Source organism: Haemorhous mexicanus, chromosome 20 (assembly GCF_027477595.1).
Source record: "Haemorhous mexicanus isolate bHaeMex1 chromosome 20, bHaeMex1.pri, whole genome shotgun sequence".
In the NCBI taxonomy this organism is placed as follows: Eukaryota; Metazoa; Chordata; class Aves; order Passeriformes; family Fringillidae; genus Haemorhous; species Haemorhous mexicanus.
In genome coordinates, this window is record NC_082360.1 from 8,055,353 (window position 1) to 8,073,038 (window position 17,686).

Below are 17,686 nucleotides of genomic sequence, written 5' to 3' on the forward strand. Positions count from 1 at the left end.
CGCGCATCCGCGGGGCGGGGCGGGAAGCGCGGCGGGGGCGGGAGGCGGCCCCGAGGCACGGACCGGCGGCTAGTGACGTCACGAAGCGTGACGTCAGCGGCGGGCAGGGGGCGCGATAGCTGCGTGACGTCACAGCCGAGGCGCGAAAACCCGAATGACAGCGGCGAAGGCGGGAGAAGGCGCAGAAGTGGGCGTGGCCTCGGTAGAGAAGGGGCGGGGCGGCCCGCGCGCCTGTCTCTCCGCTTCACGTGACCCGGACAACGGGCAGCTGTTGGGCAGCGGGCGCGGGTCACGTGGGACTGACCTTGAGGCCCCGCCCCTCGGCTTCCGCGCGGAGATCCGAATCTGGTCCCGCGCGCGCTTTTACCGCCCGCCCGGCGCGCGCGCCCGTCAGGCGGCGCCATCGGGGCCATGGCGGCGGCGCGCGCCCCCCGCCCCTGAGGCACCGCCCGGGGCCGAGGGCTCCGCGCTCCCCCGCCCCGAGTGATCCGGGAGGGCTCCGCGCCCGCAGCAGCCGGGGCATGGTGGGCAGGGTCGCCGTGGCCGCGGCGGCCGCCTCCCCCGTCCTCCCCGGGAACGACGGCGACGTTCAGGTGGGGACGCGGGCCGGGGTCGGGCTGTGAGGGCGGAGAGAGGGGTTGCGGCTGGCGGGGGGCGCCCCTTTGGCTTTGGCCCCTTTGGCCCCGGCCCCTTTGGCGTTCGTCCCTTCGGCGTTCTGCCCTGACACGGCCCGTCCGGTGTACCGGGAGCTGTGAGGGGCCGTCCGCCCCCCGCCCGTGCTCCCAGGCGCTGCTGACGCTCGGCGCAGCCCCGCGGGCCCGGCTGTCATTAAACGCGTTCTATGGGCTTTGGGAAGAGACGTGTTCTGCTTCAGAGGGTTTGGTTTCCAAGGAGTTCAGTTTCTGGTAAACCAGGAGTTATGGAAGTCTTTATGAGCCAAAGTCTTTCTTGGAGATGTAGAGGTAAATGCTCTTTCATGGTTTGAATACGAGATAAAAATTCTCTTGTGTTCATTTTCTTTAAGTACTCTTAAAGGTACACTGTCTTCCTAAGCTAAGTCAGATGCTTATGGTAGGATCAGACCTTTATAAGTGATGTTGGAATTCCCTCTGAAATGCTCCACAGACGCTCTGGGAAACATCTCAAGGTCGATCATCTGAATTGACCCAGACTTTCAGACTTCCAGTATTGTGAAATATCTGCAGAGCTGTTCTAAAGACCCTGTGATCCCATTCAGTTTTGACCATCTCAAGGCTTCAGAACAGGATTTTTATTTATCTGGAAGGGCAGAATATTTCAGGCTTAGATGGCCTTTGAAAACATGGAGATTTAGTTGGTGCCCAGTCTGAGCGCATTAACATGAATTTTTGTCTTCTGAAAAAGTTCTGTATAAGTCATCTGAAGTTTTTTAAAACTAAGATTCATGTTGTACCTTTTACAGCCATGCAAGAAGCGGCGAGAGGAAGATGCTTCTGCAAAAACAATTACAAGGTATTTTTCACCATTAGCAAAACCAGTGGACAAAGTATTGTCATCACCAAAATCCACCAATATCTTGGATTATTTTAAAAAGACATCTGCAACTGAGAATGCTGCATTCCCAGTAGGAGCTGGAGAAAATAAAACACTGTTGGACACTGATGAAAAAGAGGGTAAATCATCTTTCAAGCTATCTTTAAAGCAGAAGAGAAAAGGGAAGAAAGGTAATTTAAGTAATATGCCAAAAGAAATGAAAGAATCTGAGAATGACTTTGAAATAGAAATTAGTAGTGATGACAGCAGAGTTACTACAGGACTGCAACAAGACAGTAATGACTTTATTGCTTCTTGTACTCTAGTGGACAAAAAATGTGCAGAAGAATTAGCAGAAGATAATGATCAAAGAGAGAACTTCCCAAACGTTATCCCCTCCAGAAAAAATACAAAAAACTTTGATTGTGCAACAAATGGATCAAAAAATAGGATAAAAAAATCAAGGAAAAGGAAGCATAAAGTAAATACTGTTTTGTCTGAAAGCTCTTCATTGGAAAACCAGATTAATGAAACATATAAAAAGGAAACTGAGGAGAAGACAAATACAGTAGCAGAGTGTGATGCTGCTATTAGTGATTCCAGTTTTGAGGTTCATATGGATGATGGGACATCCCAGGTAAATAACTGTATAATAACAGTGTCATTTGAGGACTTCTTGAGAAGTCAGGGAGAAAGTAATGTTGAAGAAGACTCAAAGCCAGCAATGGACACTTCTGGTACTGCAAATGAAATGGACAAAAGTGATAATGTTAGTGACCCAGAAAAGTATGAGGAATCCCAGCAGTTGCCTCTCAGAACAGTGACTGTCCTTGCACAAGTTCATTCCATTCCCCCCAAATTACCTCCCTCAAACAAGGAGCAGAAAGGCTCTAGAAAAATAGCTTCCATTTTTTTGAAGCAGAGGGGACGTGTAGGGGAAAAGGAAAGGAGTCCAGCCCTCTTGGACAGTGAGCAAACTGAACAGGTGACTCAGAAAAGAAAATCCAACGTCGTTATTGAGGAAGGAGAATTGGAGCTGGCTGTCCTGGAGACTGGAGGGGCAGATTCTCTGAGGCCAAAATGTACTCCTGAAGAAAAGCATCAGTTTATGAAAGCTTTTAGACAACCAACAGCAGATGTAGCAAAAAGTGGAGTTAAAAAGGCACCTGGAAAACAAAAGCAAGCTGCTGCAAAGTCCTCAAAAGAAAAAGAGGGATCTGAAGATGTCGTTCCTTCAAATAAAGGATTAGAAAGCGGGATACCAGAAGATTATGTGGACAAATGTACTCATTCTAAACCTAAAAGCAGTAGAACTAAACCCAGAAAATCTAGCAAGGTTCAGAAAGAAGGAAACAGAAGAAAGAAGGCTTCAGAAACTAAGGAAACTGATGTCTCAAACACCAGCAATTATACTGGAGAAGAGGATTCAGGTGCTAATGTTGCTACTGTGGAAAACACCTTAGATGTAATAATTTTATCAAGTCCAAAAGTGAATGAGTTAAGGAGAAGTTTAAGGCAGCAGAAAACCAAAACATCAACCAATGTTACACCTAAAAAGCCCAAGGCTAGAAGTGCCTGTTCTGCAGATGAATTAAGTGCCTGCCCACTAGAGACTTCCACTCCAAAAGCACACAGACAATCCTGCAAGAAAAGCAACATGTACAGAGCTGAGGTGATTACTGTGCCCTTTGATGGAAACAGCCCAATAAGGTAAACCTTTTAGAGTATATTCTATCTTTTTTCCCATTAATTGTATGCAAGTATTTTGAAAATAAGACATAAATATTAATGGATTGTATATCAAAGTTGCATAGATACTGATCATGGTGGATAAAAATAGCTGACTATAAATGTGTTTGTACAAAAGACATCAAAAAAAATCCCAACCAACGAAAAAAAAAAAAAAAAAAACCACCAAAAAAACCCCACCTCATCCACCAGTTGGGGAATTGCTTCTGTTTACAGCCCTGTATTTTTAAAGGCTTTTGAAAATTAAATTGAGAGTAACATTTCCCTTTATTATCCAGTAATAATTTCATAATACTTTTTTCCCTAATTAGAATGAGGTTTACACGTATCAAAGCAGCTACAAAATCAAATAAAGCTGAAGCAGTGAAAAATGAAGAGTCTCACTCCAAAAACACAAAGGTAATTTATGTGACATTTGGTGTCAGTATTTTGTCATTTCCTGTGTGGCTATAATTGTGGTGTATTCAGTGTTATGTAATAATCTAGTGTAATACAATATGACACTTCCCAGCTGCCCTGTGGAGAGAGAATATACTCTGATTTATGATGAAATTTGAGATTGTTTCTTGTACCTTAGATATTAAAACATGTTTTATTAGTAAAAATCCACCTTTCATAACAGAAGAATTCCATAAAATAGCATGCTCCTGAGCTGCAGGTTCTCAGGATGGGATACAGAAATGACTGGATGTGGCACCTAGTGCCATGGTTTATTTGACAAGGTAATGACTGGCCAGAGGTTGGACTTGATGATCTCAGAAGTCTTTTCCAACCTAAATGATCCAGTGATTTGTGATAGTGTTTGGGCACAGCAGAACAGCTGAGACTTAAGAATGTCACTGCCTATATTTGTTCCATGAAAAAATTTGGTATCTCCTTGCAGGGCTTTCACTCTCTTTTGAGAACTGTTGATATCATCTTGGTTCGCTTGTCCTTTCAAGTGTTTCATTTTCTTTTTGATACCAATGAAATTTTGGAGCAATCACCTATTTCTATGAAAGTGAAAAATTATATTTATATGCAAAGTACTTAGTGAAGAGAGTGCTATTAATTGCTATTTCAGTTTTTTTGTTCTTTGTTAACAGATAAACTCCACTTCTAAAAACAGATCTAAAGCAAAGCAGCTAATTGAAAAAGCAAAGGCTACTATACAGCAGAACAGGTCAAAAGTGAGTGAAGACTCAGCAGCTCCTGTGAGGCGCTCATCTCGACAGCGAGCTCTTGCTGAGAAGAAGAAGTTAGAAGAAAGTGATGTAAGGCAGTACTTTTGGGGAGGGGGGATATTTTTATATATTTGTTATTGATATAAGCAACACAAATGATTCCTACTTGATTCTTGACAAGAAATGTTTGCAAGCTAAGGTAGATATCTGCAGTGTATTGTTAATAAAGGAGGAGAAGTTGGGTTTCCTTTCTTACTTGATTTGCTTTCCCTCTAGGAATCAGTCATAATTCTAGGTTCAGACATGGATAGTGTCACTTCTACAGAGCAGAGTGTGAAGGAAAAGAAACTTCGGAGCTTAAATGATGTTTTGGGAAAGAAGTCTAAAACCTTGAAGGCTGCAAAGAACTCCAATGGTAATTGGGTTTTACTGAATGTATTTTTTATTACAGAAACATTTTTTATTATTGACTATTGTAACTTTATTTCATAAAGCTGCTTTTGCAGTATACTAATATTATCTTCTGATTTATCTTGTATAATATTCCAATGTACAGCTTCCCTTTGATATGAATTAATAGTGCAGAGGTTATTTACATGTGTTGTTTTGCTTTTTCTTCATTCAGGGAAAACTGTTTAGTTGAAAAATTGTCAACATATACCATGTTTTCTTGTATCTCCTTTTTTTCCTAATGTTAGAAAATAGCATCGATACTGAAGAAATAATTAGAAACAAAGCTATAATGAGTTTTGTTAAAATACTCAACTTCCCCTTAAGAAAAGGAGATTCCCTGATGATGTTAAATGGAACATACAGGTAGTGAACATAGAAGCAAGGCTAGAATCTTGTATCAGTGCTAATCTAATAATAGGTTTTTTTACCTTTATAAAGGGAAACTGGGATGTCCACCTTCCTGCCTAGGCAAAAATGCTCCAAACTCTGCAGGTGAACCAATTGTGATCTTTGATGAAAGCAGGTCAGTTTTCAAGAGTGCAGTTGCTTCAAAATCAAAATACGTTGCAAGGTTACTTTAACATTCTCTCATTTTACAGATTTAAATACACTTACTGAAATGTACTATAAGTATTCATGACTTTTATACTGATTAGTATTTTAATCTGCTTGCAAAATTTTGGGGGTTTCTTGGAGAGTTCCTCAACCATTTTAGAACCATATTGGATATCTGGAAATGTAGTTGGTGACTGATTAAAAAGAAATCCCAAATTGCATATAAAAATACAAAACCAAAGAGAAATTTTTTTTTTTTATTAAAATTTTTAACACAGAATTAATTTCAAACTAACCACATTAAAATTAATTTTAGTAGTTCTGATAGACTATTTTCAACTCATTTGGAAGAGAATGTGATTCAATTCAGCCTTGCATAGCTGGAAGTTCTACTATTTCTATCTTCTTTTCTTTCTGTTTCATTTCTGTTTTCATTAAAGCCAAGATGCATCTGAAAATTCTCAAGATGGTGATCCATTCAGAGCAAAACGTGAATTCCTGATGAGTGGATTGCCAGAGTCACTGAAAAGGCAGATTGCAAAGAAGGCAGCAGCAATGGAAGCATACTCTCTTGCAAGTTCCTGTTTTAAGACTGTTGTTCATGTACAGCAGAAGGATGACTGTAAGTTTGTGTTAAGTTTTTGGGTTTTGTTCAAATGTACACGATAATTTCTGAGAAATTTGTGAAGAAGAGAAAAAAATTGAACAGCTTAGGACTGGAATAGGTGGGAGTTTCCTCTTGTTTTGTGTCTCAGTAAGAGAACAAAACTTAGAAGCTTCCAGTGAGATGTTTTTGAATGCAAAATTTACAAATTAAATTGATGCTAAAGTAGTCTATACATGCATGGGTAAGGATGCAAGATTCTTAATATTTAGTCAAAAAAGTTGGTCTGTTAAATTCCAGTTTGGAGAATAAAGATTGTGTTGGACTGATTTGGGCAGAAACCATTTCCTTCTGACAAAGGCAAAAGACTTCACAAAAGAGAGAAGACCAGCCAATTTCTTTTCCCTAGAATAGAAGTTAACTCTTGTTTTGTTTTTGGTGTTTTGTAGGTTCTCCAATGTGGAAATTGCAATCACCATCATGTCCTCTATTAACCAAGCTGAGGGAGCTGAGTACTGAAGTCACCAACATCACAAAAATCACTCTCTCACTTGGTGAATTTTCTACTGTGAATTCAAAACGAACTGGAAATTGTTCTGCACCTGTGGTGAGTACTTTAAAATTCAAATTGTTTTGATACTGTTTGGAGTTATGTTTTTAATAAATCCTGTTGTTGAATTTGTTTCAGTCCTGTAATTTGTTGGGTTTTTTTTTAATTTCCCTGTGCACGAGTTACTCATTTTGCATCTTACCATTAGACAGTTCTCATCAGTTTCTGTTAATCTCTGAATTTAACAAGATACTACCAGTGTAAATTATGCAAAGCATTCTCTGTAAAGTTTTTGAGTAATGCTCTGTGTGTGTATTCCAGCTTTCAGGCCACCGACCAGCTTTTCCTGATGCATTCAAGAAGGATTTGCTAGATGAGATTGTGGCTTCTAATTCTCAGTTTCCAGTGAGAAAATACTACTCCAGGTTCCTGAAAAAGCAAACACAGTGGTTGGCTTTGGAAAACAGTACACAAGGTTAGGAATCTATGTGGGGAGAAAACCACCTTCACTCTCTCTGGCATTAAAAAACAACTGGGAATTAAAAAAAAAAATGTTACTGAAGGAATACTGTTGTTGGAAATACATTGAGCCTCACATTTTAGGTTATTTTGACCAAATTCTTCAAATATGGCTTAAGCAAATGTACAGTAGTAGTGGACATGGCCTGAAATTTTAAATGGATGCAATTTTTTTATTCTTAGAAAGCAGAGATGGCACTGCAGATCTTGATGTAATTGAGAAACATCCTGACAGTTGGAAGGAAACGAAGAGGAAAAGGAAAGAAACAGAAGACCGCAAATCAAAAAGAAGAAAACAGCTTGAATGTACAGAGACTGAAATGAAATCAAGAGTTTCCAGGAACCTTATTCCTCCCATATCTGGAGAAAAACAGGCGGAGACAGGACAAGCCACACACTTGGGAAAAAACATGACCCAGAAACCAGATAGTGTGACAGAAGGCAGTGGTTGTTTTTCAGATCCAAGTGCATGTTCAGGTAACTGCATTTCCTGTCTCATTTTAATCTTTCCATAGAGGAAGTGTATCTATGATCTATGTCAGCTTTCCACTGTGATGCAAAAACCAAATCTAATCCTGATACTCTGCTAGATGTGATCAAGTCTATAGCATGAACAACTGTTTAAAAATGGACAATATTTTTTCTGTAGGTGTGGAAAAGGAAGACATGCTCTGGACAGAAAAATATCAGCCCCAAGATTCCAGTGAACTTGTAGGGAACAAGAAAGAAATTGAAAGGCTACACAGGTCAGAAATTGGAACATTGATCCATTCCTAAAATAACTCAAAACCTCATGTTACTTGATAATGCTGAAGTACTGAGAGAGCAGTACTTGTCTGTACTTCCCTACAAGCATCCTGGTTATGACCTTGCTGTACTATCTGCTTTTCACAGGCACTAAATTCCACCTAGCACATTGTGCTTTCAGTTAAATTTTCTCTGTGTGTTTAAGTTATGGTGTGGCTCTTACACAGAATTTAAAGATCCATCTGACAAAACAACACTGAATTATGAGTGAATTAAGTAGTTCACCAAATGACTTGTTTTTATACCAGTCGGCTAACAGAATATAGAATGAAAAAGGAAACCTTTTCTACAAAAGAATCAAATCCTGAACATTTTTTTTTGCTTTTATCTGAAAGGACTTGATAGATTTCTGTGGGGTAACAAGTAACTGATGTCCCCTAGTTTTATGTTCTGTTCCATCTTAATTTGGTTCACTTAATTCACCAGCAATTTTTATTCTTGTTTTCTTCCTTTCTTTTATAGTTGGTTAAAAGAATGGAAAAAGAGAGCTGATTTGGAAGAAAAACGAAATCAGAAAAGGGAAAAGGAGGACAAGGAGCAAGAAGGTACTGATAGAATTAATATAGCTTCTCTTTTGTTGAAAGTTGGCAAAAAATAACAGTAATCCTTTATTTTCTTTTTAATAATTCTACAGATTCCTTAAGCAGCCTTGACTTTAAAGATAGTAAATCTGATCTTGAGGAAGAGACAACCCTTTGCAATACGGTTCTGATAAGTGGCCCACCAGGAGTGGGGAAAACTGCTGCAGTGTATGCTTGTGCTCAGGAGCTTGGGTTTAAGGTTTGTGGAGTTCTTTCTTTCCTCAGTGCATTTTTCTTATTTGTAGCTCATGATACAAAAGCATTTATAATACAAGATGCCTAAAATTTTGTAAATCAAATACCATTGCAGATATTTGAAGTCAATGCCTCTTGCCAGCGTAGTGGGAGACAGATTTTGTCTCAGCTGAAAGAAGCTACTCAGTCTCATCAAGTGGACAAAAAAGGTGTGAATGCACACAAGCCTTGCTTTTTTAACAGTTGTAGCACTTCCAAGTCACCAAGTAAGTGTTGTGGTTCTTATCTGGGGTTCTTTGTTTGGTCTGAATTATGGGGTGGGTTTTACGGAGGGGAGAAGATTGCTAAAGACTGAATCCCCAAAACAAATTTTAGATATCAGTTGTTTTTAGAAAGAGCAGATTTAGCTTACCTGGCCATAATAGTAAGAATTGGTCTGTTGGTTAACAGAACTACAGACCAACTGAAATAATGACTTTATTAAAATACTGACTCTTGATTACGTTATTTCTGCAGTGGTGGAGCAAGTGCTGTGGCATTTGAATAGAAAGTTGAACAGAAAGCTTTTCCTATAACAAGAGAAAAGGAAAACAAGCAAAAAATCAGCACAGTAAACCTGTAATTTACCATAGATAAAAAATGGGTTTTACTTTAAATTTGTCTGAGAAATATCAGTTTGACATTATATCTCCAGATGAAGTTTAATGTAAAACGTACCTTGCAGAAAAAATGTGTTCTCCAAAGAAAGTTATTTCTCCAAGAAAACCGCCACTGTCACCCAAAGGAGCAGGATTAAAACGAAGCTTGCCCTCTAAAACACTTGCAAACTACTTCAAAATTTCTGCCAAACGTAAAGGTGTTGATGGAGAAGCAACATCTGAAGAAAAAAATGGAGGTAGGTATTTCTTTTTAATAATGAGTTACCTTTGGAGGTGGAAATGCTACACTGTGTATGTAGCATGTATGCAGCTGTGTGGAGAAAAAAAACAGATTCTCTTAAGCATTTGATACATGGGGGATTTTTGAAGCTAGTACCTGGAAAGCATTAAATGGTTTCACTCCTCCTTCCTGCTCAATTATTCATCTATCTGCAGGAAATACTCAGAATTCACTGGAAGTAAAGAAAGATACTCAAATTACGTCAATAAACAAAGACGAAGGAGGAGAACGCAACAGGAAAAGTGCAACATCTCTCATTCTTTTTGAAGAGGTAAAATTCACATGAAATGTTCTGTGAGTGTTCACAGCTTGTAACTGCTGCTCAAGTTATTGATCCAATGTTTGTTTCTGTAGGTGGATATAATATTTGATGAAGATGCAGGATTTCTAAGTGCAATAAAGACATTCATGGCAACTGCAAAGAGACCTGTGATTCTTACCACCAATGGTGAGTAGTGTTTGTGACAGTAATTAGGCTTTACAGACAGAAAAGCCACTTCTAATTAGAGGCTCCAAATGGTGATGGATGAATACTGCTCCTAAATGCAAAATTAAATGAATGGAGACTGTAAAGCAAGTATTTGAGTGTTTGAATAAAGGTACTGGCTGCTCTAATTGATAAAGAAAATAACTAGGTTTGAATATAATGTCATGACAGTTCACTGATCTCTCTTTATAGATCCAACATTCAGTTTAATGTTTGATGGCTATTTTGAAGAGATCAACTTTAAAACCCCTTCCTTGGTAAGTCCACGTCTGGAAATGCAGGTACATCCTAAGCAAGTAATTGTCAGCTGATTCCAGTTTGAAATTTAAATGTTGGGGTAGGTTTATATATTTCTGATGTAACATACTTGTCTGATCAGAGACAGACATGTCTTTGGGGTTTATGTAAGGATGTGTACGATGTATTTGTCTTTACATATAGAGGCTGTTTTACTGGCATGGAAGATTTATTTTCCAAACAATTTAGTGGTACTGAGAATTACAGTGAGAACATCACTTAATCACTTCATTTAGTTTGTAGAATGTATTTAGATAAATATCTGATAGCTCTGATCTGAAGGTTGATTATGCCAGTACTGGTTCATTCATTAAAAAGTTTAGAAAGTACAGCAGTTGTTTTAGAAATATTATGGGCTATTATTCCTTTAATGTAAACACTAGTGTTCTGTGTAGCAAATAGTTTTATTTGCAGCTATGTATTAGGTGAAAAACCTAAATAAATGAGAATCAGAAAGACCTAATTATTGAGAAGGGGAAATTTCTTAATGTGAAACAGAAAACCTGTTGTACTTCTAGGCAACTGCAGAGTTAAAAGAAAGAATGCAAGAAAAACCTTCAAAATGAATATAGTTCAGTAAAAGCTGATCACTGGTGATAAGAAGCAAGGTGTAGGTAGCCTCAGGACCATAAGCAGAATATGTTTGTGTGTTTGTTTTTAATTATTTCTAAATTGAATTTAATTCTCTGACATAGGCTACATAGATTGGGTAGCTTGCTTTTCCTTACAGGTTTTAATCTAACTGTAATCTAATTTAATAAACTAATCTTCTGTATTAAAAGTCAAAATGTATTGCAAGCATAAATAGAACAATTTGCTCTTGTGTGACTGCCTGCAGTGTGATTGGCAGGAGTTGCTTCAGTGGTCTCTTCAGTGTGTAACTCTTGTTTAGATAAACTCTGTGAGCTACCTCCAAGCTCTGTGCCTGGCTGAGAACCTACGGACAGATGTGAAAGACTTGGCTGCTCTCCTGACCACAAATAACTGTGATATCAGGCAAAGTGTCCTGTACTTACAGTTCTGGGTTAGAAGTGGAGGTGGATGCTTGAAAGAGAAGCATTTGGCACTTCATGGTATGTTGATTTAATTTAATCTTTAAAAATTATCCATCTACTCATATGAATTTGACTAAATTGAAGCATTCTTAGAAATGTATGAATAAATGGTAACTTCTTGTAAGACTCCTAAACTGGGGGGGGGGGGGGGGGGGGATGCTTCTGCTGTTTTTAGCTACTTCAAAGCCTTGTATTAATGCATAAGGAATTTGATTTTGAAGGTTTTATTGCCTGTCATTGTGATACTTACTATCTCCCTTTCATGTTGTGAGTAGCAAAACTGGTCAAAGAAGGGAACCAGTAGTCATTTTCCTCAGTTTGCAGTTCTTTATCCATATAGCTGATAGGCAATTCACCTAGAAGAAGCAGAGCTGAAAAACGGGTAAAACTGGGACAGCTGGCAAGTAGGCAGGGGTAGGAACTTGATCCCAAAGGATTCAGGAAGAGTTTAGGGGTATGAGGGAGTGACAAGTGAGGCACAGCCTCCTTCAAAGGTTACTTGGGAAGCAGGAGAGCAGGTTGGTAACACTGACAGCAGTGATGTGGGCATGGGGATGTCTCGTTCAGCTGCTCTGTTCCTCCAGCACCGCAGCAAGAGGTGACAGTTACAGCATCCTTTGTGCCAGGAATTGAGGCGGAAAATCAGTTTAATCATGCAGTTGTTCCCTTTCAAGTAAATCCTGTTATCTCTGTGCAGGAGAAGAAGAGACAAGGAAGGCAGATAATGTCATTCATCCTGCAAAGTCTAAGGATTCCAAGGTGGATTTTTCTCAAGCTGATGATTCTCATCTTCAGGAGTTTCCAAAATGTGATACAGGCTGTGTAGAGACGTTGCTTGGCCTTAAGAACATCCTCTTGCCTTCAGAAGATTTGCTTACATTTTTTAAGGTATTTTTGTGGCTGACTTGGTAATGTTTTGAATGATTGCCAGACAATTGAGTGTAACCATCACCAGGAATGGCATCATCTTAGAAGCAAATCTCTGAAAAGGTTTGTTGTAGAAATTAGAGAATTCTATGGTTAGGTACAATCTGAACTGGGGTGGTCTCCTACAAGCAAAACAGTCCCTCACTTCATAAGCACAAAGAAGCCAAGAGTGTGAGATTTTCTATAATAACATTTTATTTAAAAGAAATTAATTTTAATATGTTGATAATGCTTTTGTATTATTATTTTACAGCCCAAAATCACAACTATGGAGGAATGGAATAAATTGATGCAGCTTCTCACAGAATTCCAGATGAAGCATGTGGATTTTGTATATAGTAATCTTGAACTTATTCTTCCCTTACCAGTGCAAGTTCTGTCAAACCAGTCTGAAGCCTCAAAGTCTGTACTTGAAAGGACTACTGTAGTTTCTTCAAAAGACAGATCTACTAAGAGTTCTTGCTCTAGAAAGAGTAGCCCTGGGAAAAAGTCTAAAAAGACAAAGGCTCAGAAAAGGCTTGAGATATTGGATGATAGTGACTTATTTGATTCTGAGCTGAACTATTCAGCTGAATTCATAACTTTGCCATCAGACAGTCCTAAACCGTGTGTTGAAATGAATAAAAAGGAATCAAAATTGTTGGTGCATAAAGAACAAGAAGAAGTTAAAACTAAAACCTCAGTAAACAAAAGAAGGACTGCAGTTGTTTTTCAGTGTCTGAATTCACTGACTGAGTTTGTGGAAAACATGTCCTTCCTGGATTGCTGTGTAAACACTAACACCAGGGAACCACTGGAGTTTTCTAAAAGTGAAGAATTTCTTTGGACAAATGCCAAAATCAGAAACGGTCTTTGTGATGAGTTCAGTATAGAAAATACTGATTGGTGGAGTTCCCAGAGCTGTAGTGAAATAAAGGCAGCTATTGAAGCACTCAGCTTCACTACAAGTTCTGTTAATATTTCACAAAATTTGGAATCCTTTTTGACTACCAGTAAAACACCTGAAAGTGATCAGCTGAATGGGCTTACTCTGCCTGTCTCAAACACAAGGAATTGCATATCCTTCCGTCAGGCAGCTGATTCAAGGTAAGACTTTGTTAATATTTCTGGAGTGTAATGCAGTTTTTTGTCAAGAAGAGCATTTCACAGGGTGTAGGACTGTTTCAGATTTGATGTATACACATTCATACCACTATGACAGTGTGCCTCAAAACACTGCAATATATTGTTCACTGTGCTTTTACAACCTTAAATTAACTTCTTGTCAATCTGCAAAAAGTGACTTTTCTTGAACAGCCTGACTCTAACATTGTTAAGGAATGCTGGCCTTAGTCTAGTTATTTAAAAAATGGACAAAGAGCACCACCACCCCCAAAAGACTAACAGAATCCTAAAGGAATGGCTTTTTCAAGACAGATGGGATTCTGCAACTACCAAATATACAAATTTGTCACCTGCTCATACTGAAGTCATGTTAAGTGTGTTGGTAGGTGTTGCTTGATGAAGACCTAACAGAATCCAAAGTAAATTCTTTGTAGTAACTTATGCTAGCAAAGAATAACCTTTAATACATTGTAAAAGACCAAAGAATACTATCAAGTGTGGGTATGAAACATTGTTTTTAACATAAACAAGTCTTCATAGGTAAAACTGGCACAATGGGTATTTAAAGCTCATTCAGGGGTCTGAACAGGAAAATGGCTTAGAGCCTTTCTTCTGTAAATCAGTACCCAGAGGAGCAATGGCAGAATGGATCTGACCATGCATCCTGTGACCAGGTTTATGTCATGGGTTAGGCACTGGACCTGACGCTGATATTCTGGCAAATATCAATTGCATGTTTTTTGTTTTTGAAGACCACAGATGCTTTCAGTTGTAGTTGTACTGAACCTCACATCCATATCTAGACTGAAGAGTTCCCCAGATCAGACTCCTGAACTAAGACAAGAACTTTGGCCAAACAAACTGCTGGCCCTGATGTTTCTGTCCAGGTGCAGCTTTGTGATGCTGTGTAAGCAGCACACAATTAGAAGCTGCAGACATCTGATCCATTGGGATGCACTTCTGGATACCAATTAATGGATTTTTAAACCAGTGGCTTTGATCCTAAAGAAATAAAATCATCACTGCACATTCTTGAATAAGAAACAATGAAGCTTCATTCTCTGTTTTAGCACTCACAAAAAAGCACAGAAGAGGCTGGCTGTCATCAAAACTGTATTTTCCAGAAGTCCTATAAACCTGGGCAATAAGCAAGCCAGTACCCTGGAATACCTCCCCACTCTCCGCAGTATCTGTAGGTCTGAGAAGCTTAAAGAGCAAGGGAAGACTAAAAGAAGGTAAGTTTGGGTTTTCCTAAATCTTGCTACATTTCATTATAGAAGGTAGTTAAGGGTTTTAATAAAATATTTTGTCAAATAATTCTAGGCATGGAAGGTGGACATTTGTCTCTCAAAATAATAAAAACGTTGCCTTATATTTGGAAATAACTTTGTTCCCTTAACAATCTTTTTTACTTTTTTTTTTAATAGGTTCTTGCATTATCTCGAAGGGATTCATCTTGAAATACCCAGACAAACGATAAATGGTCTGTCTTTGGACTTCCCTTAAAATTGCCAACACCAGAAATACTTTGTGCCTAATGGTGGTATTCTCACCAGAGTTTTTTTGGGTTTTTTTAATTACCACATTTTTGTATATTCAGAGCCATTTGTATATTAAATTTTTATAATTATTTAAAATAATGTATATATCTATTGTCATTGTACTGCTCTCCACAGCTGAACTGTGGGTTGGTTTGGTGCTTGTCCAGTAAGGGCATTCATAATATTAAATGCACAAACTCTTCAGTGGGGACTTCTTGCTCTCTTTCTAATTTGTGGATCACAAAGCAAGAAGTCCTTTTGTAGCAACCAACTGTCACAACTTCCACAGCAAAGTTGCTGTTTTCTGAGGAGACTGTTTTGTTCAAACAAGCTTGTTTCTGAATTTGCAGTTAAAGTGATAAATAACTCGAGGTGGGACGGGGCATAGAGGATGCAACAAGTCCTCCAAAATCTAAATGACTGAAACCAGCTCTTCACTTTGACCACAGGGAACAGAGTCCTTACAAAGCACAATGCCTCAATGTACATATATTTGTATACATTCCTTTCATTGTTTACAGCTCTCAGATCTGCATGTTAATCTCCTAAAAAGGTAGAGAAATTATTACTGTAGCTCAACATGGTCTCAAGAGATTTAGGCAAGATTTTGTAAATAACAATTTATTCCAGCGTTACTTTGGGTACAGGAATATTTAACTACTTCTAGTCTTGTATATTGTGTTTTATTCTTAAGCTTCTTTTTTTGTATTTGACAAGATTTCAGCCTGATTATTTGTGATTGAATCCATTTTTATACAACAATAAATTTGTGAGACTTTGCTACATCTCAATGTTTCTGTTGCATGAAAGGTAAAACTCCTGAAACATATTTTTTAAAGGATTTTAAAACTGGAATTAGTTCAACCATGTACTTTTCTGCCTTTTCTTTGCAGTTGGACTGTTCTTGTTCCTCAAACTGAGTCAGACTGCTGCCATGCAGTGGTGCTCCACTTACCTCAGTGTCTTTGTGAAAATAAGGAAGGCCATTTCCTAGTTCTGGTCTCATCTTACATTTTTCATGTGTTAAAGATGTTCAGGAATTAGAAATATTTATGGAAACAGTAAATTATTTTAAGATTCTGCATTGTAGATCATCTTTATAGTTTACTCTTTCCATTGTCCAGAATTATCAGAAAAACAGTGGTGGCTGTTAAAATCTTCATGGCTTGATATTTTGTACCAACAGTCTATGCTTCTCCTGTATGATTTGTAAAAATAAATACACATTTTAAATTTTTTTAAAATAATAAAGTAAAAGTGTATTTGCTTTCTAAGGGCACTATCAATCTAAGTAGATGACAGTGAGGACCTCCATAAACCAGAAACAAGTCCTATAAAGCAGTAGTATTTTAGGAAATTCAGGGATAATTTATAATTTGAAAGACCCAAATTAGAAAGCAGTGAGAGACAGTTTACCTTCTTTTGAAGTCAGCTCTCTGGTTTTAATAACTGCCTTAAGAAGTTGTTTACAGAATCTTCTTGTGGAATCTTACTTCCACAAGTAAGGTGGAATTCAAGTATTTTCCTTCTTGATCAGATATTTACCACATGAAATCACCTCAAGCTCCTCTGATTGAAAGATAATCTCTGTGATAATTTGAGTTTTTATAAATTAGCACCTTTGGATTTTTATGCATCAGGTAAAAGCATTTTTTGTATGCTAGAATAAAGCAAGTTTCCAGGAGGGATGGGTGTGAGGAAGAGGGACCTGGGGCTGGTTTTGACTAACTCTGCTTAGAAGGAAATGCTTCACAAGCCCCGTTCCAGTACTGTGAAATTTGCCTACTTTTGATGCAAAATAATTTCCTGCAATATTTTGGGTCCTGGTTAGTCCTTTATGTACTGCCCCTCCAGCTAACTTCTGTGTCTTGAAATCAGAAGTAAAAACAACCCTGGAGTTTCACAATGACTGTCTCCCATTCAAGCAGCAGTTATTAGTAGGTATACAGCAACTTAAAACCAAAACCAACAACCTTGTTCTTCTTGGGGAAATATCAGCCAAGTTTCAAGCTTTTTTTTACTCTTTACTGTCATTCCAATATTGCTTTCCAGAATGTAAATTCGGGTGACGTTATTCTACCATCCTATGAATAACATAGAAAAAAGCAGTTATGGTTGCAAGAATGAGCCAAAGGCTTAGGCTGTGTTAATGCTACTGCAGAATAGAAGTTGGAAGTGGGAAGGACCCCTTCAAGAGCAAGACTATCTCAAGTCTTTGTGAAATATATATCTATAAATAACCACTCCCCAAATGTCATACAAAATGTTCCTTTTATTCCACAGGAGTTGTAAGGACACTACAAAAATTAAGCTAGCAAAAAGCTTTGGTGTATGACTTGCAAGATGACCTGGGGAAAATTAAATCCACGTTTACATTCCAGTATGCAACAGCTCCTAGAGGGGGAATGCTGAAAAGAGATTCTGTGTAAGTAGCTGAACAACTTTTTTAGATATTCTGCTGCTGTGTATTTCATAACTTCACAATAGTTACAAATAAATAAAAGCCATAATACTATTTAGTACCTAGAAGATGGAAAAAAGGTTTCAGTATTTGGAACTGCTAATACATGTCTACTGTAGTGTTTAGTCATCTACAAAATTACAGTGTTTTTACAAGATTGTAGATAAACTTTACTAAAGAAGCATTG

At 38.4% G+C, this 17,686-nt stretch overlaps 1 protein-coding gene across 1 annotated transcript; it reads left to right on the plus strand.

The window, feature by feature from the left end:
• The first annotated feature begins 436 nt into the window (after positions 1 to 436).
• On the plus strand, positions 437 to 15,823 carry ATAD5 (ATPase family AAA domain containing 5). Its single transcript, XM_059864385.1, has 23 exons — positions 437 to 593; positions 1,442 to 3,222; positions 3,573 to 3,660; positions 4,347 to 4,514; positions 4,701 to 4,839; positions 5,316 to 5,400; positions 5,873 to 6,054; positions 6,486 to 6,643; positions 6,908 to 7,061; positions 7,289 to 7,582; positions 7,755 to 7,851; positions 8,375 to 8,457; positions 8,547 to 8,692; positions 8,804 to 8,954; positions 9,413 to 9,583; positions 9,783 to 9,898; positions 9,982 to 10,075; positions 10,307 to 10,371; positions 11,304 to 11,484; positions 12,164 to 12,354; positions 12,647 to 13,479; positions 14,568 to 14,732; positions 14,925 to 15,823. The coding sequence occupies exons 1-23, from the start codon at positions 522 to 524 to the stop codon at positions 15,001 to 15,003; spliced, it is 5,493 nt and encodes a 1,830-aa protein (XP_059720368.1). The 5' UTR covers positions 437 to 521; the 3' UTR covers positions 15,004 to 15,823.
• Positions 15,824 to 17,686: the final 1,863 nt, after the last annotated feature.

What these genes read in the sequence shown, in the direction of transcription:
- ATAD5 (XM_059864385.1), top strand. Translation starts at nt 522, where the DNA reads ATGGTGGGCAGGGTCGCCGTGGCCGCGGCGGCCGCCTCCCCCGTCCTC. An exon ending in AGATCCAAGTGCATGTTCAG is followed by an intron (nt 7,583 to 7,754) that starts GTAACTGCATTT and finishes TTTTTTCTGTAG; the next exon opens with GTGTGGAAAAGGAAGACATG. An exon ending in CTCTCATTCTTTTTGAAGAG is followed by an intron (nt 9,899 to 9,981) that starts GTAAAATTCACA and finishes TTGTTTCTGTAG; the next exon opens with GTGGATATAATATTTGATGA.